General features: G+C 43.4%; 1 protein-coding gene across 3 annotated transcripts; it reads left to right on the top strand.

The window, feature by feature from the left end:
• The first annotated feature begins 1,783 nt into the window (after positions 1–1,783).
• Positions 1,784–23,397, top strand: ARRDC4 (arrestin domain containing 4). 3 transcript variants are annotated; one of them, XM_053364869.1, is made up of 8 exons: positions 1,784–2,222; positions 8,650–8,719; positions 11,947–12,094; positions 17,209–17,311; positions 18,035–18,291; positions 20,160–20,322; positions 21,079–21,233; positions 21,337–23,397. In XM_053364869.1, exons 1-8 carry the CDS (start codon positions 1,889–1,891, stop codon positions 21,391–21,393), a joined length of 1,287 nt encoding a protein of 428 aa, XP_053220844.1. In that variant the 5' UTR covers positions 1,784–1,888; the 3' UTR covers positions 21,394–23,397. The 3 variants fall into 3 exon arrangements, with proteins under 3 accessions (XP_053220844.1, XP_053220845.1, XP_053220846.1); XM_053364870.1 differs by having other exon boundaries at positions 17,209–17,317; positions 18,041–18,291; XM_053364871.1 differs by lacking the exons at positions 1,784–2,222; positions 11,947–12,094.
• The last annotated feature ends 2,780 nt before the right edge of the window (positions 23,398–26,177 follow it).

Raw genomic sequence — 26,177 nt, 5'->3', positions numbered from 1 at the left:
CAGACCGCTGGATCAGGCCAGCGGCCCATCTGGTCCAGCGTCGGAGAAGAGGCATGGAGATGCAATTAGCCATAACTCTTACTACTATGGGATGCAGGTGGCGCTGTGGGTTAAACCACAGACCCTAGGACTTGCCGATCTGAAGGTCAGCGGTTCGAATCCCCGCAACAGGGTGAGCTCCCGTTGCTTGGTCCCTGCTCCTGCCAACCTAGCAGTTAGAAAGCACGTCAAAGTGCAAGTAGATAAAAAGGTACTGCTCCGGCGGGAAGGTAAACGGCGTTTCCGTGCGCTGCTCTGGTTCGCCAGAAGCGGCTTAGTTATGCTGGCCACATGACCCGGAAGCTGTACGCCGGCTCCCTCGGCCAATAAAGCGAGATGAGCGCCGCAACCCCAGAGTCAGCCACGACTGGACCTAATGGTCAGGGTTCCCTTACCTTACTACTATATCTCACCAGAAGCATACCTAGGCTACCTTTTGCTATTGCCAAGGAGCTGTATCAGAGCTCTCCTCCCGTCCCTTGAACCCTTGGCAAGTATCTCCACCAAGACACCCAGGGGAGCCAGTGCCCAGAGCAGCAGAGGAGCAGCCCAGGAAGTACAGGGGCTGGGAGGGGGCAGGCAAGCTCCTAATCACTCCAAGCCCAAGTAGAGAGCAGCAGTTTTTGTACCCCCCTGGGCATGGGCGTAGCCAGGATTTGGGGGGGGGGTCTTTTGTTAGAGGGGGCAGAACTTAAGTTTACTATGTATTTTTATTGATTTTTATTTATTGGAGGGGCAGTTGCCCCTCCCTGCCCCCTTTGGCTACGCCCATGCCCCTGGGCCTGCGCCAACCCTTAGGTACACCTCTGCATCCCACTTTAACAGCTAAAGCTGCCTCAGCGTCCTGCCAGCTTCCTCAGCAAGGAAATGTGAAGGGCGCCCCACCATCAGTTAAGTCCAGCAAAGCAATGGCCTCTCCCATGGCTTTAAGAGCAGCAGAAGCAGCTGGGATAGGAGTCCACAAGTAATAACAGCAATAATAAATTTAGAAGTTATGTGACTCTGTTGCTCAACTAAATCTTTTTACTTTTATGTATTGCTGTATTTTGTGCATTGTGACTTGCTGTTATTTTGAATGATTGTAGTTTAGTAACGATTACATTGTAAATCGTTGAGAATAAATTCCTGTTTATCGGCTGGTATGTTGAGAGTTTATTTTATTGTGTACTATCATATGCTAATGGATTATTGAACATTGTTTAATATAATTTGTTCATTTTAAAGTCTTTTTTTGTTGTTGTTATGACTTGTTTTCATTGGATGGGATTGTTAGATGATTGATTTCTGCGGCATATTCCCCTGTTTCTCATGCCTGCCAACCCCCTCGCGTACAGCAACGCAGAAAGGCGGTATACAAACTAAAAGTGAAAACGAAATGAAAACCCTGCGCTCCCCGCGGCCACCCAAGTGCTTCTGGGAATCCCGCTGTATACACCGGAACCCTGAGAGGAAATCCTAGGGAGTTTCCACCAGAGAAATAAACACGTCACTCTCAGGCCCTTCCCCTTTTCCCTGCCTGCCTGCCTGCCTGTGTTTACCCATGCAGCCCGTGCACATGGCTGCTTCCCTTCTCTGATTGGCCGGGGCTCCCGGGTCTGCCGCGGCGTCTCCAATGGCGGCGCTGTCCACGCGCCGAGGCCCGGCTAGCGGTTGGCCGCGGCGCCCCGATCACGCCGCTTGACGCCAGGGGCTGTCACGGGCTTAGCCAATCAGGCGAGAGGGCCTGTGTAGGGAGGCTGAGGCGAAACTCCGCGTTCCTTCCTCGTCTGCCTTCCCCCTCAGAGGATTGAGGCGCCGGCGCCGGCGGTGTCCGTAGTCGTCGTCCGGGCAGGGGGGCCTGAGGCGCGTCATGGCGGCCGAGGAGTCCTCGTCGTCGTCGTCTGTGGTGAAGGCGCAGCTGGCCTTGTCTCTGTCGGAAGCGGCGGCGGGCGGCTACAGCGGCGGCGAGACCGTGTCCGGGCGGGTGGTGCTGGAGGCGGCGGCGCCGCTGCCCCTCCGCGCCCTCCGCCTCGAGGCCACCGGGCGCGCCAGAGCCGCTTGGGGCGAAGGAGCCGCCGCTGTGGCCGCCGCCGCCGCTTCTCCCTCAGCGGCAGCAGGAGGGGGCCCGGGGGCCCGGCTGGAGGCAGAGGTGCCCTACTTGGACGTCCGGCAGCACCTGCTCGGGCAGGACCCGCGCCCGGCAGGTGAGAAGGAGGCAGGAAGTGGACCATGGCGTGGGGAAGGGAGGCTTGGCTTGGTCGGGGTCTTGGGCTGCGAGAGGTCGCTTGGAGGGGGCCAGAAGGGAGAGAACAACGTATCAGGGGTGCCAACCTGAATAATATGTTGGGGTGGGCAGGTAAGCCCCGCCCCACATAACCGATCAGAGCAGCATTTGAATGGTAATGCCCATCAACCTGGGGGGCAGCCCCCTCAAATAGATTATGGGGGGGAGTGACGTCGGCCCCTAGGGGTTTGCCTCCTATGGAACAGATCTATTGTCTGGTTTTGATCAGAATATTAATAATGTTGGCATTGTTAATAGCGCGCTCACTGCAAGTTGGTGTTTGTTATTGTTTTTGTTTTAAGGCATTTGTGTCCTGATAAATTTCTCGCATCCCTAAGCGGTTTGTGTGAAGTTTACATAAGGGAGCCAGTGCGGTGTGAGGGAAGGTTCAGGTTCAAATCCCCTCTTGGTCACGAAGCTCAGTGGGTGAACTTGGGCAAGTTGCTCTTGCAGCCTAACTAATCTACCTCACAGGGTTGGGAGGAAAAGATGGGGTGCAAGGGGGAGAACTGTGTGTGCCACCTTGAGCTGCTTGGAGGAAAGGTGGGGTATAAATATATGTAAATGAAACCAGGGGTCACACAGTGTAGGAGGGGTTGGGATGAGATTGGGGACTGCAAGTGGTAGCTTTTTTAAAAACCATGAGTACTGAGTGAAACATTACTCCTTAATTTCACTGTGTGCACTTATGTAAAACTTAAGTATTTTTCCCAACTCTCTTGGTTACCAAGATCAGCAGAGGGTTGTTCCTCTGCCCTCAGAAACTTGGAGAGGGAACATTATCTGTGGCAGCCCCTAAGTTGTGGGAGATCCCTCGCCAAGGAAGTGTGCCATGCACCTTCATTATACAGCTGTTGTGCTCACACCCTCCTTGTGGGTTTCATAGAAGCATCTGATTGGCCACTGCAGAAAACAATATGCTGGACTAGATGGACCTTTGATCAGATGCAAGAGGGCTTTTGTGTTAATACTCCAAGCTTACTGGCAAAGGTGTTTGCCAACCCTAAATAGAGATGACAGGGATTTAATTTGGAATGTTCTGCATGCAAAGCAGATGCAGTATTGTTGAGGTATAGCTCGTCTCCTTTATAAGAACACAGGAAGCTGCACTATGCAAAGTCAGACCATTAGGCCAGGAAGGAGGATTGCGTGATAGTTTATAAGTTTCTAAACTTGAGTGGTTTATCAATTTTTTTAAAAATTAAAAAATATAAGCAAAAAATCATAACCAATTTTAAACAACAATTATCAGCTCATTCACACACAAGCCAGCATAAATACAGCAGCATAAAATCAATTTAATAGTGACATGAAGCAGAAATATCCAGTAAAACCATGCCACTCAAATTCTCAGAATGACTTACAACCGGAACTAAAACATTTTTTAAAAAAACGATAAAGCAGATCAACAGTGAAGCATACATACGAGAGCAGCAAAATCTAAAAGTGGCAAAGTTAAAAAGAAATCTAGAGCTGAAACAGATGTAAAAGGCCTGCGAAAATAAACTGAATGAGTAAAGACCAGTGGCTGAAGTTTGTGTACTTGGGGATGAATTATAGGGGCACCCTGTATTAAGGCTGCAGTTGGGAGGAAGATGTGGAGTTAAGAGGGAAGGGGACTTAGGTGCAGATTATGGGGTAGGCTGAGAGAGTTGTATGTTTATTTAAATAATTTACATGCCTTTCCTTTCTGTCAAAAGGTCCCCTAACATCACTAACAATGATAAAACAAGATTTAAAATAATGACAACATTATAAAACATAATCATGCAGCAGTGGCAATAAAACCAATTGGCCAGTATTTACTTCGAAGTCCCTTTTGAAGTAAAGTTTTCACTTCCCTCCAGAAGGTGACAGTGACTGAGCCATTTGGAACAGAAACAAACGTGCACACAAAATTTCATATGGCATGATCTAAAACACAATGGCTAGACATCTTTCATCTGATCCTAATGTTAAAGTAGTGTTTGAAATATTGAGTATTGCTGTAAAACCAAAAAGTAAACCCAGCCCTTGCGCTTTACTATACAATTTTCCATTTGAGGGTTTCCTTCAGTGTGTAGGAAATCTGTTCTGCTCATGGAGAGATATTGCTCAGTGTCATTCTTTTTATATCTACATATATTAGCCAATAACAGAAAAGGATTCCATCAGACAAAACGCCTCAGTATGAATATTTGTGTATGAGAAACTTCACCTGTTGAATCTCAGTCTGTTACTCAGCTCTTAAAAGCACCTGAACCATGCCAGAAAAAAGTTGGCAATTTTAGTTCTGGGCCATCATGTGAAATAACACTTGAGAAGATGTTTCTAATAATTGGTTTCCTCCTCCACACTGAAAAACTACATAGTTGTTTGGAATAGGGAGATAGACAGGCCAAGGGCAAGAGTATGACTTGCTGGCACAGGTGTGAAGGAAGTTAGCAAGGGACTACTCACAAGGGTTTGGTTATGGATGACTTCTACTTTTAGGCTGTGTTCCTAGTGGCAATTCTTTCTGTTAGAGCTAGGGTTGGACACGTTTCCCTGCAGCTGTGAAGTTTACAGTAGCTTGGTGTTAAATTACTGCAGAAGATCGAAGAAAGAATTTTCTTCATCCACCTCGGACACTTAAGAAAAAATGTTGTGGTAATTGGTGTTCTGCTTCTAGATAAAAACAGTTCAGTACAGTATCTCAGCGTATTTCCTTTCTCATTTCAAAGCAATATGAAAAATAGGCCTGTGCAGTTTGTGATCCACCCAGATGCACATAGTGCACCTTTTTTTTACCCGCCCCACCCCCCTGGTGTTGTGTAGCCAGCAAAAAACAAAGGGAGAGGAGATTTATTAAGTCTTGGTGGGTTGCCATACTTGGCTGGTAGGCAACATTCACAATCATGCTGATGATGTAAGAAAGAGTCAAAATTAAATCAAGAAGAAAAAATTATCAATAGATTAAAAATCTATCTATTTAATATCATTCATGGGCAGTGGAAACCACCACAGATGACAGTACTTTCCCCATTATATTAATAAGACTTTTAATTATGCAAAGTGCTTTAAAGTTTTTGCTGTGTGTGGTGATAACTGCTAATACAATCTGAGAGGGGGATTCCTGAAACCAGACTGCTTGACCTTGAAACAAACTGCTTGAACTCAGTGGGAGGAAGGGCGATTACTAAGTGGTAGAGCATTTGCTTTACATGTAGAAGATCCCAGGTTCACTCTCCAGGCAGACCTGGGAAAGAACCCAAACCCTAGAGAGCTGCTGCCAGTCAGTGTAGACAATACTAAGCTAGATAGACCATTGGTTTGACTTGGTATGAGGCAGCTGCTCATATTCCTAACCTTGATTACTTTTCATTTCTTTTGAAACCACCCAGATTCATTTGCAACCCATTGACTGAATAAGGAGTCAGACAAAGTTGGTTTGGCTGAAGTAAAGACCACTTTATTAAGCTTAAATGCAACAAACCAGATGATTATCTGCAGAGGGAAACCCCTATAGGTGCAGGAATAAACTGAACCTGCAGCTAATAAGACAAACCACCCTGCCTAGGCAAATGGGTGATCAAATCCCAGCCTAGCAAAGTGACGCAGGGCCGTGTGCAGCTCAGGACCGGTGTCTCTTCGGCAGCAAGGTCTGGGCTGGCACATGACGGGCTCCATTTGCCCTCTTGCGTCCCCACGGTGTGTGCACTCCCTAGGCACCATGAGAACACACTCCGCCACTGTGAATGACCCCACACCCCAAGATCATCTATTTCAGCCTGATTTCCAGGTTAACCTTCCAGGTCCTATTAATGCCCCTGGGGTTCCCCTGACAGTACCACACCAACCTTGGCAGAGTATCAAACCAGACATGCCTAACCACAGGCCAATGCTGCCTGATGAACAGGAGGCCTATGTCCTTGCCACCCAAGTGAATTAGCAAGACTTCAGGAGAGTCCCAGATCAGTCCACAATTGAATAAACTTCGCAGCAGCTGCTCTCACTGCATGCTATGGTAGCCTAGTGGTTGGACTTTCGCACACCAGCTCAGTCCCAGCTGAGACAAGTTTCTTTTTCCTCTGGCAGTGGATATGCAGGGAAGTATTTGGGGGGGGGCTCCTCCCCTTCCAGCAGGCAGCTTTGAGCTATGGAATGGAAACCCTACATGAATTGAGATTTTATTGTACTGGTTCCTCTGAACATGATATGACGTTGAGACTGAGTAGATTGGTTAGATTCTTCACACAATGAAGCTGAGATAGAGCTGAGACTTGAACCTCAGTCGTACAAATCCAGTTCTCTGTTTACCGGCCTGTGCTGGAGTTTTGGGGGCATGAGTACTGAGGGCTAGCCCCACTTAAGTACTTGGGCATGCCCAAGAACTGTTTGAGCCTTTAGAGAACATTCTGGTGGTGGTTATGATGTTCTTTGAAGTATCATCCTGCTCAGTCGCTTGAATTTCTTGCCAGTTCACTCTACAAAACTGCTTCCAAGCAAATCCATCTCTGTTTAAGTAGAATAGTGTTGATTCTACTAGCTGTAATCAAAGGGCAGAAGTAATTGTGCCTAAGTGTCTAGATCAGTCACAAGAGTTGATCAACTTGCTTTCAGCACAAAGCTACTTTGGGCAATACCTTATCATACCAGTCAAAGGACAGATTCTTAAAGTATGTGGGAAGAGGAAGTGCTTGGCTGGGCACATGTGATGTACATCCTTTAGTTACGTTGTTCACCATTGATTCAGAGGAAGGTTCAGACGAATCTTCCGGTTGTTTCTTGAAGCAATTTCCTCTGTGTGGAACAGTTAATTACATGTCTTGTTGGTTTTTAGTGTGGTCATTAAGATTCTTCAACAGACAGGTACGCTGCACAGCCTACCTTGGGCTTATACTGATTGCTTTAGTTCAAAAAGACTACAAAGGGCCTTTCTTGTTTAGGTACTTCCTGTGATGGCACTGCAGTTGGGAAGGCAATCGAAGAAGTGCATCATGCTAAAATTACTTTTGTGAAATCCACTGGATTTCTTTCACAAGTCTTAAAAGACTGGCCTTCCCCACCAGTGAGGAAGTGGGAATCTGACAAGAATTTGAGACCAAACTGCAGCAAACTGTTACACTATTCTGTAACCCTGGCTCTTCCACAGGCTGTTACACAACACGTGCAAGTTTCTGCTGTAGCAACAGGCCTAGCCAGTGAACATGGTTTCAGATCCTGTCTAGTAATACTGAGTTAGATAGACTAATGGTCTGACTCAGTAAAGGCAGCTTCCTTTGTTGACCTGCATAGGATTGTAATGTGGGAGCATTGCACCCAGACAGCATGACAAACCATGATGTTGTTGTATTGGTGCAGTACAATAGGCTGGACAGTGTGGTGTAGTAGGAATTCATTCACACTGTTCAGTTTTGTGCAGTTAGTGGTGTGAGTGTGACAACACTTAATATTGAACATGATTCTTAAGCTTAAATGCTACATTACAATGGCTCTTACTTACACTTTGTAAATATGTGTACCTCATAAACACTAAATTTTTATTTTTCATGACAGCAGTAAACACTATCTTCTCTGTCCTTTCTTCTTACTTTATTCTATTACAAAGTTATTTAGCTGTTCACTTATTAACAAAAGCATTATTTCCATATATTTCTTAGGTTGGAGACAGGCAATAGTTTCAAATGTGATTCACAAGAGAGAGCGCTGCTTGTAGCATGCACCCACATATCACATTTGCTTCTGGTAATCAAGTGTTTGTATTGCTTGTATAAGGGGAGACAGTGGGATGCAAGAAAGTGAATCCTAACCCAAGCCATTTTTGCATCCTTTAGCAAATTCTGCAGTAGCTCTTGGTCATAGATGAAGCACAATAGGAGTCCTCTTCAAAGTGGCACCTAAGTAATAAGTAAAGGTAAAGGGACCCCTGACCGTTAGGTCGAGTTGCAGATGACTCTGGGGTCGTGGCACTCATCTCGCTTTACTGGCCGAGGGAGCTGGTGTACAGCTTCCAGGTTATGTGACCAGCATGACTAAGCCGCTTCTGGCGAAACCAGAGCAGCGCACGGAAACGCCATTTACCTTCCCTCCAGAGCGGTACCTATTTATCTACTTGCACTTTGATGTGCTTTCGAACTGCTAGGTTGGCAGGAGCTAGGTTGGCAGGAGCTGAGCAACGGGAACTCACCCCGTCACAGGGATTTGAACCGCCGACATTCCGATCAGCAAGCCCTAGGCTCTGTGGTTTGGATCCACAGCACCACCCGCGTCCCCTAAGTAACAGATTGCCTTAATTCTGCAGTTTGTGTTTTCAAAATCATTATGATCTATAATTTTTTCAAAAAGTGGGAGGAAAAAGCCAACCACATGTCTTCTTTTCCCTGTAGGTGATGAGGGTTTAATCCTGTTAGAAGCCGGAAAACATGAATACCCTTTCAGCTTTCAACTCCCCCAGCAGTAAGTGATGTAGCATAATTTGACATATTGGTTTTTATTGTTTTCTTGAAAACTATCTAGGGACACTTCAGAAATAACAGAAATATATATATAGATTATACTTTGTGATCCAAATTCTGTCCATATATTGATTTTGTTTGGTTTGTATCTTGTTTAGAGTTTAAAGAAAGTGCCTTATTCACCAGTAGTTGAGAACTGTAGAGCCTTGGGAGTTAGAATTTAGGCTTTAGTACTCTCCTGCCCTTTTTTCTATTAAATGAATCCAGCAGGATGACCTGATGCAAGCAGTTGGGATGGGGCAGAGGTAAAATGCAACATAAGATACAAATGTGCCTCTTGCAGTACTGTTTATCTTGCGCTCACGAGCTGAAACAAATTGTGATGGAGGAGGATATGAGAAGGCAGCAGGTCAATGTAAGCAGCTTAATTTTTGCAGTTGGTAAAGCTGAAGCAGTTGAATAATAATAATAATAATAATAATAATAATAATAATAATAATAATAAATTTTATTTATATCCCGCCCTCCCCAGCTGAAGCCGGGCTCAGGGCGGCTAACAACAATAAAACAGTACAAAAGTACAACACAAACAACACTCTAAAATCATTCATTATAAAATTAATTAAATTCAAGCCACTGGCCACCATTGGGCCAGAGCTCCGCGAAGATTGCCGAGGGAGGGAGTCAGGCTGTGCCCTGGCCAAAGGCCTGGCAGAACAGCTCTGTCTTGCAGGCCCTGCGGAAAGATGTCAAGTCCCGCAGGGCCCTAGTCTCTTGTGACAGAGTGTTCCACCAGGTCGGAGCCACAGCCGAAAAAGCCCTGGCTCTAGTTGAGGCCAGCCTAACTTCTCTGTGGCCTGGGACCTTCAAGATGTTTTTATTTGAAGACCGTAAGTTTCTCTGTGGGGCATACCAGGAGAGGCGGTCCCGTAGGTACGAGGGTCCTAGGCCGTATAGGGCTTTAAAGGTTAAAACCAGCACCTTAAACTTGATCCTGTACTCCACCGGGAGCCAGTGCAGCTGGTATAGCACCAGGTGAATGTGATCTCGCAGCGAAGACCCCGTAAGGAGTATAGAATAGAATTGATATAGAGTTTTGTGAAACTGTATAGAATAGAATTGATATAGAGTTTTGTGAAACTGTAAATACTGTTTGTATGGGAATTGGGTAGCCTTTGGCCCTCCAGATGCTGTTGGATTCCAGTTTCAGTCACCCCTGATCTTTAGCCATGCTGGCTGGGGCTGATAGGAGTCCAACAACATCTGGAGGGCTCAAGTCTCCATCCCTGGGCTAGGGCTTAAAGAGAAATGTGTTCTCTTTCTAAGGAGAGGAGACAGAAAAAATGTGGATAGTAAGATGGTGGATGACCTAGGGAGAGAGAGGGTTATTCCTGTAGATATTTTTCTCCCTGATAGCAGGAGCTTCTTTATCCCATGCCTTCAGCAGGCAACACCTGTGCCTTTCATCACAATCATGAAGCCAAAAAAGTATGGTTGAACAGATGACCAGTCAAAAAACAGTTGATTAACAGACCAATCAAATAATGGTCAAGTGTGTTTTAAAGAGATAACTTCTTAGAAGAAAGGTAACAACTCTACAGAGTAAAGCTAACCCCTAGATCTGCTGGCTGGGAGAATTAAGATGTGTCAAAGACCCCTCTCTGGCATCCTAGGAAGGTGGCAGTGCATATCTGCCTCAGAGGCCAGTGGAAAAACGCCACAAGTGTAAATTATCACTGGTAGTGTGTTACCAGGTGAGGCCCTGAAACAGGACATTCTGGGGTGGGGCAGAGGCTGGATCAACCACCCTTTTAATTCTCCAGGAGAATTGTACTCACCCACTTAATTCCTCCCCTCCTTGGTTTAGAAGGAATGTTTCATAAAATGGGCAAAACAGAAGAAAAGTGTGTGTGTGTGTGTGTGTGTGTGTGTGCGTGCATGTATAGACCATAGCTGTCAACTTTCAGATTTGCAAATAAGGGATCAGCAGCCTCAAAAATAAGGGATCAGCAGCCTCAAAAATAAGGGATCAGCAGGTGCTGGAATAAGGGAAATTCCCACAAAAAAAGGGAAGGTTGACAGCTATGGTATAGACAGGCAGACATCTACTACACTGACTGGCACAAGCATGCAAGGCTTTGGAGTTGGGTGATTCATCCCTTCGCTTTCCACCCACCATCCCACTTAGAATTGATCTGCCCATTGTCAAATGGTTTGATGTATATTCTAATTACAAAATTTTTATAGTGGTACAATGAAATTAACTTTTACCAGTATTTACAACTTTTAATAAATTGACTTCTGGCAATGTTAGATTAGTTCTGTAGAAATGTGAATGATTCGCTGAGCAGTTAAGCCATATTCAGATATTTACTTGTTCACATGATGAGAACAGGGACACACTTGCTGGCCCTGAACCATCCATTATGTCCTTGGCTGTGTATTGAGAGTCTAGGCATGTAGACACCTTATGCAATTCAGAATCCTGAATGAAAGGTGATTTAAATAACATTGGGAGACTATACTTCTAAAGCAGTTTCCCTGCTTTTTCCTCTAGCACATGGATGCATCTAGCACATAGGAAATGGGGATGGGATGCAACAGCTGGACTAAACAGGATTTATTTTGTTGGCTGTTGTCCTGTACACCAGACTTGACGTACAAAGTTACCCAAAATAATGCAATTAAAACAATGATGTTTCCATCAATGGCTGTTTGTGTTACTGCTTAAAGAAACCTTCAGTTACAGCAGGTTGTCAGGGGAAGTTTTCTGCAATTCTTGTCTCTGCCTCCTGACTACCTAGCTAGGAGGCAAACAGTCCTCTCCTGTGTTTGCAAACAAATGAACCTATAGGGAAATGATACAAGTAAACTGCCACCCAAACAATAGCAATCTTGTGTTCATTGATTATTTTTTTATCCACCTGTTGGTCAAATAGGTGGTAATGCCAACCCTGTTACAAAGTATTTTGATGACACCTAAGATGTGCAGGAAGCTGAAATGCTGCTTGGCATAGTTTTGCTCATTCACAGGCCCATATAATGCATACAGTCGATCTTAAAACTGTTTTGTCATGCCCTAGCTTCTCTTAAGCATACCTGCTTGGTTTATGTTGCTCATGCCATGGGCATTCTAGCAAGAAGGTGGTTGACCATGCATTTGTTAAGTCTACCTCTGAGAAAGGTGCCAAACTTGTAAATGGGTATTTTGTTTTGTTTTGTGACCAGACCTTTAGCAACCTCTTTCACTGGCAAATATGGCAATATCCAGTACTGTGTGAAAGCAACCCTGGAAAGGCCAATGGTCCCTGATCAAACTGTGAAGAGAGAGTTCCAGGTTATCAGCCACATAGATGTCAATTCACCCGTTCTACTGGTAAGAGCAGATTTAGCTGTGCTATACGTGCTATTAACCCTCGGCTATAACCAGGTCTGTGATATTTTGGTCTGTAACTTTGCTGACTTTTCAAATGCATGTAAGCTCCCTTCTAAGCTTCCTCTATAAATAGATAGCCTTTAGGCTGCATGGATTGCCAACAGTTTTTTGTTGCTGTTTAATACCATTGATTACATCCCTGCTGGCACAGCTGTTTCTGCCAAAAGTTGGGGCAGGATTGACATGCATTAATAACAATAACACAAAGCCTAAAGTACTTTATATCAGAGTAGCTACATTTACATGGCTGCAACGACTGACACTCTCTCAGTAATACTAGGCTATAAGTGGGACTAGAATAAAAAATATTGTAGTGTGGAGTACAGTACGGCTGTTCCGGATTCCAGCCACTCCGTTCCATCCCACCACCCCACCCCCTGGTTTTCTGTTTCCTCAACAGCCAGCCAGTCACTCATATGTATTTGTTAGAACCATTGGTCATCACAAAAATAACGTGTAGAAGTATATTTTGGCACAGGTGGTCCCCAGCTGGTCAACATTCCACAGAGCACACTCACTCCTCATTGGGCAGTTTGGGGTTTTTCCCATACCCTCCTGGGGGTTTTCCCCCCTAAAGTTGTTTCATACTTCTGCAAATTTTCCAGCTGCTTGTGGGATAGTAGTGCTGTTGTGGCTATGCAAGCAATAGTATTTGCAGCCAGAATATCAGACATAGAGGGAATGATAGAAAAGGCATTATAGTGAATATTTATGATTTCTAGACTGTGATTTAAGTTCTGGTTTTCATCCTATACAGCCTTCCATTTTGCATTTCTTTTTTCAGCATTACGTGTATAGATGCAGCTGTCTCAGATCTTCTGTTATTAATATTATGGATTTACTCACATTTAAAGCATTGGACCTCTCATGATCAGTGGAATTATTACAGAATATACGATCAGTCTAAAGTAACAGAATGGAAGTGGGCTGAATTCCCATTCCATCTAAACATAAAATGAGCCCTAAGATCTAATAACTGCTTGCTTAAATCTGATTCTGTGATTTCTGCTGCTCAGGAAATGCTGGAACCATTTTATCTTTTCATCATGATGCTAATGTAGCAAGTATTCTGTGCTCTTGGTATTCAGCATTGTTTTTCCCCTGCAGCTTTTGCTTCTTGTTAGATTGATGGTTAGGACTGGATGTATTATTTGCCCATTGTGTAAAGGAGAGGTGGAGAACTTGTGACTCTCAAGGCATTGTTAGGTTCCAACTACCATCACCCTCAGCCAGAATGGACCAATAACCAGGAATGATGGGAGTTGTAGTTGGAGGGTCACATGTTCCGCACCCCTTATAATAAAGTATAACATTCTTGCTGAATACAAATCAGGTTCAATGATTAGAAACTATGCAAGATTTAAAGGTGAATAGCCTTGTCTCCTCCTCTCTGTATTTTTTGATACGCCATATCTGCCACTGTACCATCAGTGTATATATACCTGCCTGCCCAGCTCTTTTCTCTTTTCCCCCTGCACCTTTTATTTGAACAAGCCTTTGCTAATGCTTACATGAGAACTTGCTCAGCCAGAATATGTGAAGCATTCAAGTGTTACTAAAGTGCCTTACTCACCAAATAACCATTTCATTTGGCATAGCTTTCAAGCTCCATACAAAAGCAGTTTTCAGTCTGTTTTCCCTTATAACAACTTCAGCTTCTGCAGCAAAGAGTTCGCCTTACACCCTTACCTATGATTCGGTCTGAGAGCAAGGAAAATGTTTGTTTGTTTACAAATATATATATTACAGTGGTACCTCGGGTTACAGACGCTTCAGGTTACAGACTCCGCTAACCCAGAAATAGTACCTTGGGTTAAGAATTTTGCTTCAGGATGAGAACAGAAATTGTGTGGCGGCAGCGGGAGACCCCATTAGCTACAGTGGTACCTCAGGTTAAGAACGGACCTCCAGAACATATTAAGTTCTTAGCCCGAGGTACCACTATCTATCTATCTATTTATATATAAAAGCACCTGAAAATTTGAAAAACAGAGCACAGAGGATCTACTGATTCTTAGTCCAGTAGCCTTCAATTGGCACAAAATAAATAACATTTACAGGGCTCTTTGCAATACAAAGCAGAAAGCTTCTGAAGAAAAGGTATTGACTTGATGGTTGACGTGCATTTGATCAGCACTGAACTAAGAGATCCACTCTCTGTGCATGCACACCCACACATACACACACCCACAGAGGGGGGGGAGTTTTTAAAGGGTTGCAATCACACTTGGAAATTACTCTGAGTCATTCTGGAAGAAATTTCCTAGTTGTCAGTAGTTACCAGGTAATATATAAATGAAAAGCCTACAATTGTTCATGGCATTTAGTGTCACTTAAATGATATATGGATCCAATTTTGAATTTTGTTCTTCACACTTCAGTGGATGGCTGAACCAAAATCCAGTGTGTTATTTTTATGTATAAAGTAGGTTGAGTATAACCTTGTTTCCAGAAGTGTGTATATTTTTACATGAATGTCTGGTCCAAGGGACCCAAAGGTCAGTTTTCAACGTCCTCAAGGCTTGGTTGTTCCAGTGAATTTGGCTAGGAGTCTGATGTTCCTAATCAATGTGTCATACCACAAACTACTCCTGTAATGCTTTTCTCTTTCAAAATTAGCTTGCCTTCCAACAGGGAGCTGCTATTTGAGAAACACAGGTCCAAAAACCTCCTTGGACATGTGGAACTAACTGTAATATTATTTGGATCCTGTCCCCCTCTGCATAATATTGTCTGGAAATTCTACCTGCCCCCCCCCCGCCGAATAACTTAATGGAGTATGAGCCAGTTCTGTACCCTTTAACTTTATTCAGTGTAATAACTTATTTTAGTGAAATGAGTTTTTACAACTTATGAAATGTCAGACCAACAGGAAAGATAGACTTGGGTTAGCATTAAGGAAGATCTGATAACAGAAGCCATGCAAAGGAATAGATTGCTAAGGAAATCTTTTATGGAAGGTCACTCACAAGTTTGAGTGGTGGGGGAGGGGCTTGAACTAAAATACCCATGAGGTTCTTTCTGAATCTGTGACATTTGCTTGGCTTTGTGCTTCTTAAAATTCACTCTTGTTACACAATAACTATGCACTCATTTTGTCTTTAAAATATATACTGCTGTTCTGGTACAGTAGTTCGAAATGTCCCAGAGAGAGGTAGATGAAAGCCAGTGGAGCTGTAGCTCAATCTCCTGCTGTTGCTGTTAAGTCTATAGCAAATGCAGTTCACTGCATCGTGTCTCTGGTCATTCCCTCTTTTGTGTAGGATGCCTTCCGTTTGCTTGAACTTTCATGTTAGTTTTCTTAAGTTAGCCTAGTAGGGCTTAGCACAGGTGATGTTAATATTACCTCAAGTAACTCTCCTAAGCTTGTTGGCTGCATATTTTCATTACTTCAATGTTAATTAAAAATGTTAGTCACACTTGTTTTCTGATGTGTAGTTAATTCAGCCCTGTAACATAACTTGCCAAATACTGTAACTGCTTTACCCAGCTGAATAGGTTGTGCAGTTTGTTTGGTTTTGTTTCTCAAGTCTAAACTAACATTTGAACTTCCATGCATTATTATGAAATGGTAATATAAACCAGTTGAGACTGCTCACTAAAACAATATCCTCTTTGGCCAAAGCACCAGTGTGCCTTCTCTTGTTGGCAACAGCCTTTAGCATTGAGAAAAGAGTTTTGCAGGCAGGGTTTTTTTCCAGAGCAGCTTCCCATTAGGTGTACCTTAGGAAATCACATACACAAACCCACTTATGGTAACACAAAACACAAAATCCACTCACATATAAGGATGCTAGAGTATTTGAAATTAATGCAGTCATCTCTGCGTTGTGTGTTTACCATATTTATGACTGCTTCCCATATTTGTTCCTGTTTGATAAATCTGGTAACACTGAAACAATAAAAAGTCGCATGAATTTGGTTAACTTTCAAGTGGGGTCATTTTTCTGTCTATAAAGTATTAATTGACTTCTGTCCCTTTTGACCACCCCATTCTAATATTTGTAAGAATGTGAACAAAAATAAACTTGCATTTTGAAGCATAGTATAAGGTAGTAGTTCATAAAATTGTGTAAACTGGACTGGTTGTGTGCCATATGATTCTTAGTAGGCTTGAGTTCTAAATCAATTCCTAAGGGATTCAGTAAACTTCCGTTTCAAAATTAACCACTGTCAACAGAGACTCCTTTATGCATTTTCTCATTTGGGTCCATTTAGATGGAGGAAAGCATGTCATCCCATTAAAATAAAATAATATGCTGTTGAGAGTTGGCAGAAGCTTTATCCCTTCCCACCATAGAGAATGGAGGGAGATGCATTTTCTGCCTGTGTAATTGCTGCCTCTGCTTCACACCTCTGTCTGTGCCTGCTGAGTAAAGAAATCTTACATATGCATGGTCTCAGTGGATCACTCTCACATTGTGTTGCTCCAAACAAATAAATATTTAGGATCAATTATAACAACAAGAGAGTAGTATTACACAGTGACTTGGTACTTTGCACATGTGGCCACTAATGTCATTTAAATAATAGTAATTGATATGAACATCTGGATAGTAAATTTGAATTGCTAACCTGGGATGCCTAGTTACGGCAGCAGAGAGCTATGAGACTGCAGTGATTGCCAAAAGTGTGTATATTCAGAGATGCCATGTGGAATAAAAATGGTAAGGGGACATGTCTTCTCCAAAAAGAATTACACTCACTTTGGAGCTGTCTGAGAGAATGCAAATCCTATTTGCCTCATATGGAGCAGTAACCTGTTAAAGTGGATTGTGGTGTGCCACATGGGTAGAGCTACCTCCTTTGCCTCCCTTGCCTTGTGATGGCTACTGCCAAAGCTAATGCCATTGTGGGTCTTGCCTTAACTTACCTCACTTATCTCAAGGTGCACTTTTCTGCACAGACCTTTGTGGGTTGGATATGTTATATTGGTTTAATTATATTGAGTTGTGTGTAGAACTCTTAATTGGTGAGTCAAACACAGGTGAATTGCTGGTACCTGTGGGTTTGAAACCACTATTCTTTTAATGAGTTTTTATTCTTTTTTACAGAGCCCTGTAAGACGAAGCCAGGAGAAGATGATCGGATGCTGGTTTTTCACTTCTGGCCCAGTTTCCCTCAGTGCCAAAATAGAAAGGAAAGGTTATTGTAATGGCAAGTGTATCTTCTTCAATAAGACTGAAACTGGATATTAGGTTGATAAATACCAAGTCCCACCCCTCTGTCAAGATCCTATTATCCCAAATTCCTATTGGGGGTGGAATTTTCTTGGGAGTGTTGACAAGTGGGATGGAAGGGCTCAAACATTTCCACATCAGCTGGTTTTCTTCAAAAAAATATCTCTACTCTGCAGCTCTCACGCTGTTCTGCTGTTTTCAGAGCCAGAGTTAGGAAAAAGTGATTTAGATGGTCTGGGATGAGGGCATTCACAGAGTAGAATTGGTGGGCAGAGGAACAGCTAAGGACCTCCCCTCCCCAATCCTCTTGTTCTCCTCTGCAGGTGTCCTTCTGCTTCTATATTAGTGTTGGAATGCCATGTTTTCCCCATAACATCAATGCCCTATCTAAAAAGCCTCAGGTTTTGTCGCTTTAAGAGGGAAAAGGTTAAGCAGAAAGCCAAATAAATGATTGTTAAAATCATTGCAGATGCATATACAAATGTAGGACTATTCATGGTGCTTGTTGCCACAATAAACATAGGAAGTTTTTTTCTAAACATTATAAACTCGCAACAGAAGGAAGAAAAATAATTTGCATCATGTGATGAATGAAGTTCTTTGTCACTCAAGTACATCATAATGTTTGGTAATTAATTCTTTATTTGTGAAATTCTTTCTTTCTTTCTTTCTTTCTTTCTTTCTTTCTTTCTTTCTTTAGGTGAAGCAATACCAATTTATGCAGAAATTGAGAATTGTTCCTCTCGCTTAATTGTTCCAAAAGCTGCTATTTTCCAAACACAGACTTATCTGGCTAGTGGGAAAACGAAAACTTTTCGGCAGATGGTCGCCAATGTGCGAGGAAACCATGTTGCTTCTGGGAGCACGGATACCTGGAATGGGAAAACTTTGAAAATTCCACCTGTCACCCCTTCTATCCTTGACTGCTGTATTATCAGAGTTGAATATTCCTTAGCTGTAAGTGTGGCTTTTCACCGTTTAATTTAAGGTTTGAAGACTGTGTTAATGTAACTAAACAGACTTAAATTCAGGCATACTTATTTTTTACTAAATCTTCCTAAGCATTGCTTGCTCCTTCAGAGAGTTTGAATTTTTCTATATGTCCAAAAGCAGTAGGGTAACATTTAGCTGCTAGAATTTTAAGGGGTTAGGAGTCCACAACTGAAGTGGTTGAGATGGTGTTAAAATGGCTGGAAGGTAATGCTGAAAGTATGAAAGAAGGCCAAATTGCTGAGGGTAGAAGTATATGAACGACAGCACAGTTATATGTGCTTTACCCCCAAATAGGGATAAAGGAAGAATCCTGTGAGCATAGTTTCCAAAGTGAACACGTCTGATCTCATTCACCCAAACCGATGTGCAGATCAGATCAGGAGTCCATTTCAGAAGCTGCACAGGGCTGGATTTGTAGATATATTGTAGCTCTCCATAGGTATGAGGTGGCCTGAGGGCTGCCTCCCTCTTTTCTAGATATTTTATTATTGTCATCATGATTTGTTAAATTTGCATACTGCCCTACATGCATAGCTCTCAGGGTGGTTCACAATAAAAGTACTACAGACAACAGCTGTTTTGCATGGGGGTTGCGTTCCTGACCCCGTGTGTAACAGCAGAGCACATGTAAGCCTGTTTCACCCCCACTCCTATTCTGGCAACTTCTGGGTTGGGGAGATGCATGCATGCGCAGTAGGGCGTGCTTTGAATGTGTGCAAAATAGTAATTGCCTGTATGAAAAACACAAAATACATAATAAAATAAGAACAAAAACAACCCCAGCCCCCCAACAATACATTTAAAAAGGCATCAGTTGTAAATCAGCCAAAGGCCTGGTTTAAGAGGAACATTTTCATCTGGCACCTAAAGGTGTATAATGAAGGTGCCAGGAGAACTTCCCTGGGAAGAGTTTTCTGCAAATGGGGAGTCACTGCAGAAAAGGCCCGTTCTCGTGTTGCCACCCTCCAGACCTCTCGTGGAAGAGGCACCCAAAGACGGGCCTCACATGATGATCTCAGGGTACTACAGGCAACAGGTCCATATGGTCCATAGGTCCATATGGAGAGTGGTGGTCCTTGAGGTGTTGCTGTCCTGAGTCATTTAAGGCTTTGTAGGTCAAAACCAGCACTTTGAATTGGATCCAGAAACTAACTGGCAGCCAGTGCAGTCTGGCCAGTATCAGTGTAATATGCTCAAACTGTCTTGCCCCTATGAGCAACCTGGACACTGTATTCTGCACTAGCTGAAGTTTCCAAACCATCTTCAGAGGCAGCCCTATGTGTCATGCAGTGCAAGAATCTTACCTAGAGGTTACCAGAGCATAGACAATAGTAGTTAGGCTATTCCAGATAGGGGCACAGCTGAGCCACCAGCCACCTGAGCCTCAAGTGTCAGCAAAGGATGCAAAAGTACCCCCAAGCTGCATAGCCGCTCCTTCAGAGGGTGTGGAACCCCTTCAAGAAGCCCTGTGCACTGCTTAGCTGCTAGTCTAGGTCCTTGGAAGAAGCTTTTTAAAACAATGAGTGAAGACAGGCAATCCTCAGGCCACCTCATACATATGAAGATCTATAACCACCTTGTGGTGTTTTTTTAACTTGTAAACAACATTTACCCCTCCCTTTTTTAAAAAAAAATTATGTGACTTTCTTCTAAAACTATGTGGGACTAGGATGGGGCAGATTGTAATTTCATCCTTTGCAGGATTGGTGCAACCCTAATCCAAAACTGTTGGATTTATGGGAAAATTCTGATCTTGCCTTTGGATATGTTTGTAGTGCTAGGTTTGGCTCCTCTCTGACAGATTCTGTGAAATTGTGTCTCTCTCATCACAGGTGTACATTCATATTCCTGGTGCTAAAAAGTTGATGCTTGAGCTGCCTCTAGTGATTGGCACGATTCCATGTACTGCATTTTCCAGCAGAAACTCTAGCCTTGCCAGCCAATTCAACATGGATATGAGCTGGTTGGCACTATCAATGCCAGAACATCCAGAAGGTACAATTTTGGGTTATGAGATTGGTGTCTGTATTATTCTTGCTGGGTTGTTGTTGTTTTTCTTGCAGTAGCAGGAGCTGCTATGTACATTGCAAAAATAAATTGTGAATCTCTCATGAAGTGAATAGAGCCAATGTAAAAAGTCACAGATAGTTCCAGAGGCAGGGCAGGGGGACATGCAAGTGCTTATTTATTCTTTTAACCCACCTAGAAACATACTTCATTTTTTTCCCCCGGTGCCTCCACTGTATTAAATTGTCTGTTGGGCTTGAACTGGGGAGGTTTTTGTCAACATAACCAGAGATGGTAAAACATGTGGCCCTCCAGATGTTGCTGGACTCCCAACTCCCATCAGCCCCAGCCAGCAAGGCCAATTATCAGGGATGACGGGAGTTTCAGTCCAGTAGCAACTGGAAGGACATAGGTTCCCCATTCCTGCCTTGGGCTAGCTGATGTTTTGTCAGGTGACTATGAGAAGAAAATGTCATGCTGGGAAAGGAAGAAATACAAGTACATTAAGTAATAATAAATCATGAAATCCCTCTGGTTTGTCACAAGCATATTGGTGAAACAGAAAGTAATACATGTGTTCAAATTCCAGTGCTTCTTAAGCGATGCATCATTTACACTAAAATCTCATTTGTATTGTTGGTCCTCAGCCATCATAGAGTAGGGCTTAGGAGAAGATTCATCTGCAGAAGAGAACCATGGAAGTAGTAGCTAATGTATGTTTTAAAAAATATTTTCTTTTGATAGCACCGCCCAATTATGCCGATATCGTGTCAGAGGAAGAGTTCTCAAGACATGTCACTGCTTATCCACAACTACTTGACTGCAATGAAGAACTATGCTGCCCTATGTTGGCCTACATTCAGGAGTTCCGGTTTCAGCCCCCACCTCTCTATTCAGAGGTAAATCAAGATCCCTGAGTGCAACTTCTGTCTCAGTCTACCAAAAAAAGTTTATATTAACTTCAGAATCCCAAGCAGTAAAGTGTATTTATTTTCTCTGCAGATTGACCCACATCCTACTGAGGTAGAAGACAGACAGCCAGTTTCAATAATGGCTTAAGGATGATTGAGAAAGCTGCATCTTGATCAGATGGAATATCTTGATTTTGTTTTCTACAGCCTAAAAGTTTTTTTAAAGCAAATTATTGCTTTAAGGTATCAAGGCAACTGAAACATTAAGATGGACTACACCTTGCCTCCTTGAGGAGAGGCAAGAGATGGAAGAAAGTCTTGTTGTTTAGCTGGCAAAGAAGAAACCATGAGGTCAGATTACCAGGAAAGTGGCCCCTATCTTACCTGGAGCAACTGAAAAATAACTAAGAAGAGAGAAAATTTAGAAACTGGTGCATATAGTGCAAAAATCATGCTGAAGATATTTTCAAGAGCAGCCAAACCACATAACAAAAAGGCTGCAATGAGGAGATATAGTTGTTTTATCTGCATGACTAAATTATCCTGAGAAGGGACATAAAAATAAGAGTACGCTTCTAAAAAGCACTCCTTTAGTTTACAAGGGCTTCTGCTTGACAATTTCAGTACCCAAGCAAGAAAATCTGAGGTCCTGACTGTACTCAGCATCAAAAATAAGAATGTATTAATTTAAAGAAAGAAAGAAATGTCAGATGGACACCTATCAAGTAGTGGTCTTAAAATGCATATTACTTTATAGGGAATATTAATATATAGCAAGAGTTATGAAGGTGCCAGCTCTTTTTAATTACGAATGGCAGACATTTATTTCAGTGATGAAGCTGGAGTTTTGTTGCTGCACTTCAAGTTTTTGTTTCGTTTTGTTAAGGGAAATACAGTTAATTTTTCTACAACTCTCCAGAACTGTTCCCCCCCCCTGCATCTTTACCAATGGGACAAAATCTGGCAAGGGCAGCCAAATACTACACCAGTCCTTAAATTCAGCAACTTGAGCCACTGCCACTAGAGCAATTATAGGTAGGATGCTTTAGCACTCTGCAGGAGTGTCTATAAAGAATGAAGAAAGGAGTAGCTATGATTTCCAATAATGAATTACTGTGTTTAAAAGCCTTTTTTAAAAAAATCTACCTCTGTTTTGGATATGAGAGCCGAGACCAAAAAGCGTAATTCTGCAGTTGGATCTGCCCCTGTTAAATTTCCAGTTTGATAGTCATTTCTCTGATTTTTGGGGGTTGGGAGAGAGGTTCTTGGAGAATCATTATTTAGTATGGCAGTTCTCCTTAAAAGCAACATGAGAACCTTTATCAGTGCACGTGTTTATGTACAGCAATCTGGCTCACTTATCAGGGAATTGTTCTTTGCTTTCTTCAGAATTGGGCTGTGTCTTTACTATGGTGCAATATAACTTGAGTTGTTCCTCAGGTCATTTAGAATAGTGAATATTGCTGCTAAGCATAAAGTCTTATATTAGGGGTGCCTCATAGATTGAAGGAAATCCTGTATAGTATGTACATTATCTTTTTAAGCAGATATACTGCAGCTGGCAGAAACCTAAATTGTCCATTAAATTGTGGATTTATTATGTTTGCAATGAGTAAAAAGGAAGTAGTTCTAAGGGGGGGGGGCTTTTATATGATAGTGCATGCACCTGTATGATGCCGCCCCGCCTTCTCCCTTCAGATCACCTTTTCTATCAAGCCTTTGGTATAGCCCCCTTGGGCCTATGCCCAACAGTGCATATACATTTCCCTGTTTCCTGCTACCTTCACTTCTCTTCTTCTCTTCCTGCCTCCTTTATCAAATTATGGATTGCAACCTGCTTGGGCAGGGACTTGGCCTCTTGTACACTGCAAAGCACCATACCTTAATGACCCTGTATGAACAAGAAATAAGTTTGAAGCAGTCACCATATTAAGGAAAAAAACAGTGCCTCTAAGATGACTTCTGCATCTTTAACAATAGTTTTTAACAGGTATATGAAAATTAAGCTGCGGCCTGATTTAATTGGGGTCACCACTCCTAAACAATTTACCGTAACATAATAATAAGCATTGACACTTTAAAAGACACACACACACACGTGTTAAGGGCCCTGGAATATGCATTACTGACTTCCTCTAATATTTGTGTTTTCTTGCTGTGAAGCCTTAGATTAGCAGTACCCGGAGGTCCAGCGGTCCGCCAACCCCGTGGCCAGAGGGGAAAAACAATTCCAGAGACTTCTTGGTCAGAGAAAAGAGATTTATTGCAAATCTGTGCACAGAGACAGTCAGCAGAATATAGTTTCTGAAATCTGACTGTGTTGTTACCATGTTCAGCAAGCATTTTTATACCTGAAAGCATTCACCCTCCTCCCATACCTCCCCCCCAATATTTGCTGGCTAAGGCTGCTAGCTAAGCACTTCCTCTGCTGGTTAAGCATTTTCTCTGCTCAGTAAGCACCCCCTCCCACCTTCTTGTACACGTGTCTTTCTTTTGCTAGCTAAGCATTTCCTTCGTATCTCTTCTTATCTTGCATTACTTAAAGCAGAAGTAAAGCAGGAAACATCTTGCTAGTGGTTTTTAGTTGACAGCAGTTTTTGGCTAGGCAGGAAACGACCTTCTGACCTGTAGCTAGCATCAGCAGTTTCAGATAGCTGGTTAGACAGGAAACGGTCTCCTGACCTGTCTGATTTAGGCTTTGCAAATAACTGCATTTTTTGAGCTTGTGTAGCCATCCTAGCAGAGTGCCGGAATTTACTATGTGTAGATAATATTAATGATTAACCGTTCCCCTCTCCCTTCACTCCCTCCTCTTCTTCTGAACAACCTAATACTTAGGTTCGTTCTGGGGTATGGGCCTATACTCCCTCATCACAGCGATGACTGTGGGTCCTAGCTTCCGTGACAGGAGTCTTTGCATCATTTGCTGCAAGCATTGCAATAAGCAGGGGATACAGAGGCAAAGAAGCAAAAGGATTAATAGCGGTCCTGCTAATAATACTATAACATTCCTGAGCCAACTGCCATCAGGCAGCCAGGAATACAACCAACCCCATGCATCACTCCCTGTGGCTTTCAGCGGGTTCCTGGCTATCATTGTTTCCATGTGATCAATGGTGACTGAAATATTATCTAGGACATATCCATTTTATTGCTGAAGGGCCCACTGATACTCGTGCTCTATCAGCTGCCTTGCTTTTTGGGAGGTTGTGTCCCACCTCTCTGAGGAGGAGCCTATTATCTTAACCAATTTTCCCACCTGTCCTTGTGGATGCTTAATACTCTCATGATTTCCTCCCAACACACTGTATCCGAAAGGGGCTTCTCCCTCTACATATATTAACATATACCCACAGGAATATATATATCCACCCTTGCAGAGGCCTGACACACGGAGTGACCATATCAAAGAGTTCTGGCCCCAATATCAAAAGTCCTGGCGGTGCCTTAAAATTTATTGGGGGAAAAAAGTCTCTACGTTGGGGACGCTGCCCGCGGGCGTCCCTCCCATCCACTTGTCCAGTCGTCTGGCGCTCTTCTGGAGATGGTTAGCTTCAGAGGATCATCAGGATTTGGTGTAACTGTCCAATCTAAAATAGCCTTCTTCACTTAAGTGTGGTGGACCCAAGGGGTGAGGTCAGCAACTTCAACAGCAGTGGGCCTGGGTCCACCTGTTAAGACAGAGAGAAAATCTCGGGAGAATTACTGCACATAATTATTAAACTGCACATTTTGACTAGCATGGGGGGGGGGGTTATTGCAAAACTGAGTGGACAAAGGCTGGTCCATTGTCAGATCCTATTGACCTAGGTAGTCCATAGCGGGGAATGATCTCCCTAAGCAGGCACCTGGTTACTTCAAATGCCTTTTCAGTTCTGGTGGGCCAGGCTTCAACCCATCCTGTATACGTGCAGATCGCCACGAACAGGTAGCGGTATGGTCCACAACGGGGCAATTCAGTAAAGTCCACGACAAGATCTTCCATAGGTGCCGTTCCACTGTGCTGAATCCCTGGGGGAGCCAGTGGTCCGGTTCTGGGATTATTCTTTTGACACAGCAAGCATTTCCTGGAGATCTGGGCTGCCAGTTGGTAAAGGTGGGCTATATAGAAGCACTGCTTCAGCTGTCTGGTTGTGGCATCTGGTCCCATGTGGGTGGACTCATGGTATCTCTGAATAATCTGCCGAGAAAGGGACTCTGGAATCCATATTCTGTCATCATGAGTAAGGTACCATCCTTCTTTGGACATAGTCAGCCCCTGGGCATCTGCAGTGTCCCTCTCCTTTTGGTGTATATTGGCTTATCAGCGGTGTTCAAGATCCTTCCAGGGACCAGTGCTCCAATAACTGACGCGGGAGCTGGTTCTCGGGCTGCTTCCTTGGCCACCCTGTCTGCTAGTCGGTTTCCTCTGGCCACTTCTCCTAGTCCAGTTTTGTGTCCATAACAATGGATAACTGCCACTGCCTTGGGCTCCCATACAGCATCCAGAAGGTTCAATAAGGCTTGTGGGTGGGCCACCTGGTTTCCTCTGGAGGTAAGCAAACCTCTTTCCTTCCATAAGGCTCCATGGGCATGTAAAGTCAGAAAGGCATACTTAGAGTATAAATGTTTATCTTCTGTCCCTTTGCTACGGTCAGGGCTCTAGGTATGCCACTGGCTGTTGCCAGCTTCCCAATTTTGGCACAAAACCCTTTTCGCTGTCCCTTGGTCCTCATCCACGAATAGAGTAAAGGGTTTCTCAGGGTTTGGGATGCCAAGCGCTGGGGCTTGCTGTAGTGCCCTCTTCAAATCCACGAAGGCTTGCTGTTGTTCTGTGCTTCAAACAAAGGGGTCTCTCTCAGTTCCTCTGGTTGACTCATGTAGAGGCTTGGCAATGATGCTGTAATTAAATATCCATATCCTACAAAATCCTGCAGACCCCAGAAAGCCACA

Source organism: Podarcis raffonei, chromosome 14 (assembly GCF_027172205.1).
Source record: "Podarcis raffonei isolate rPodRaf1 chromosome 14, rPodRaf1.pri, whole genome shotgun sequence".
Classification (NCBI taxonomy): domain Eukaryota; kingdom Metazoa; phylum Chordata; class Lepidosauria; order Squamata; family Lacertidae; genus Podarcis; species Podarcis raffonei.
This window is presented reverse-complemented; position numbering and strand designations above follow the sequence as displayed.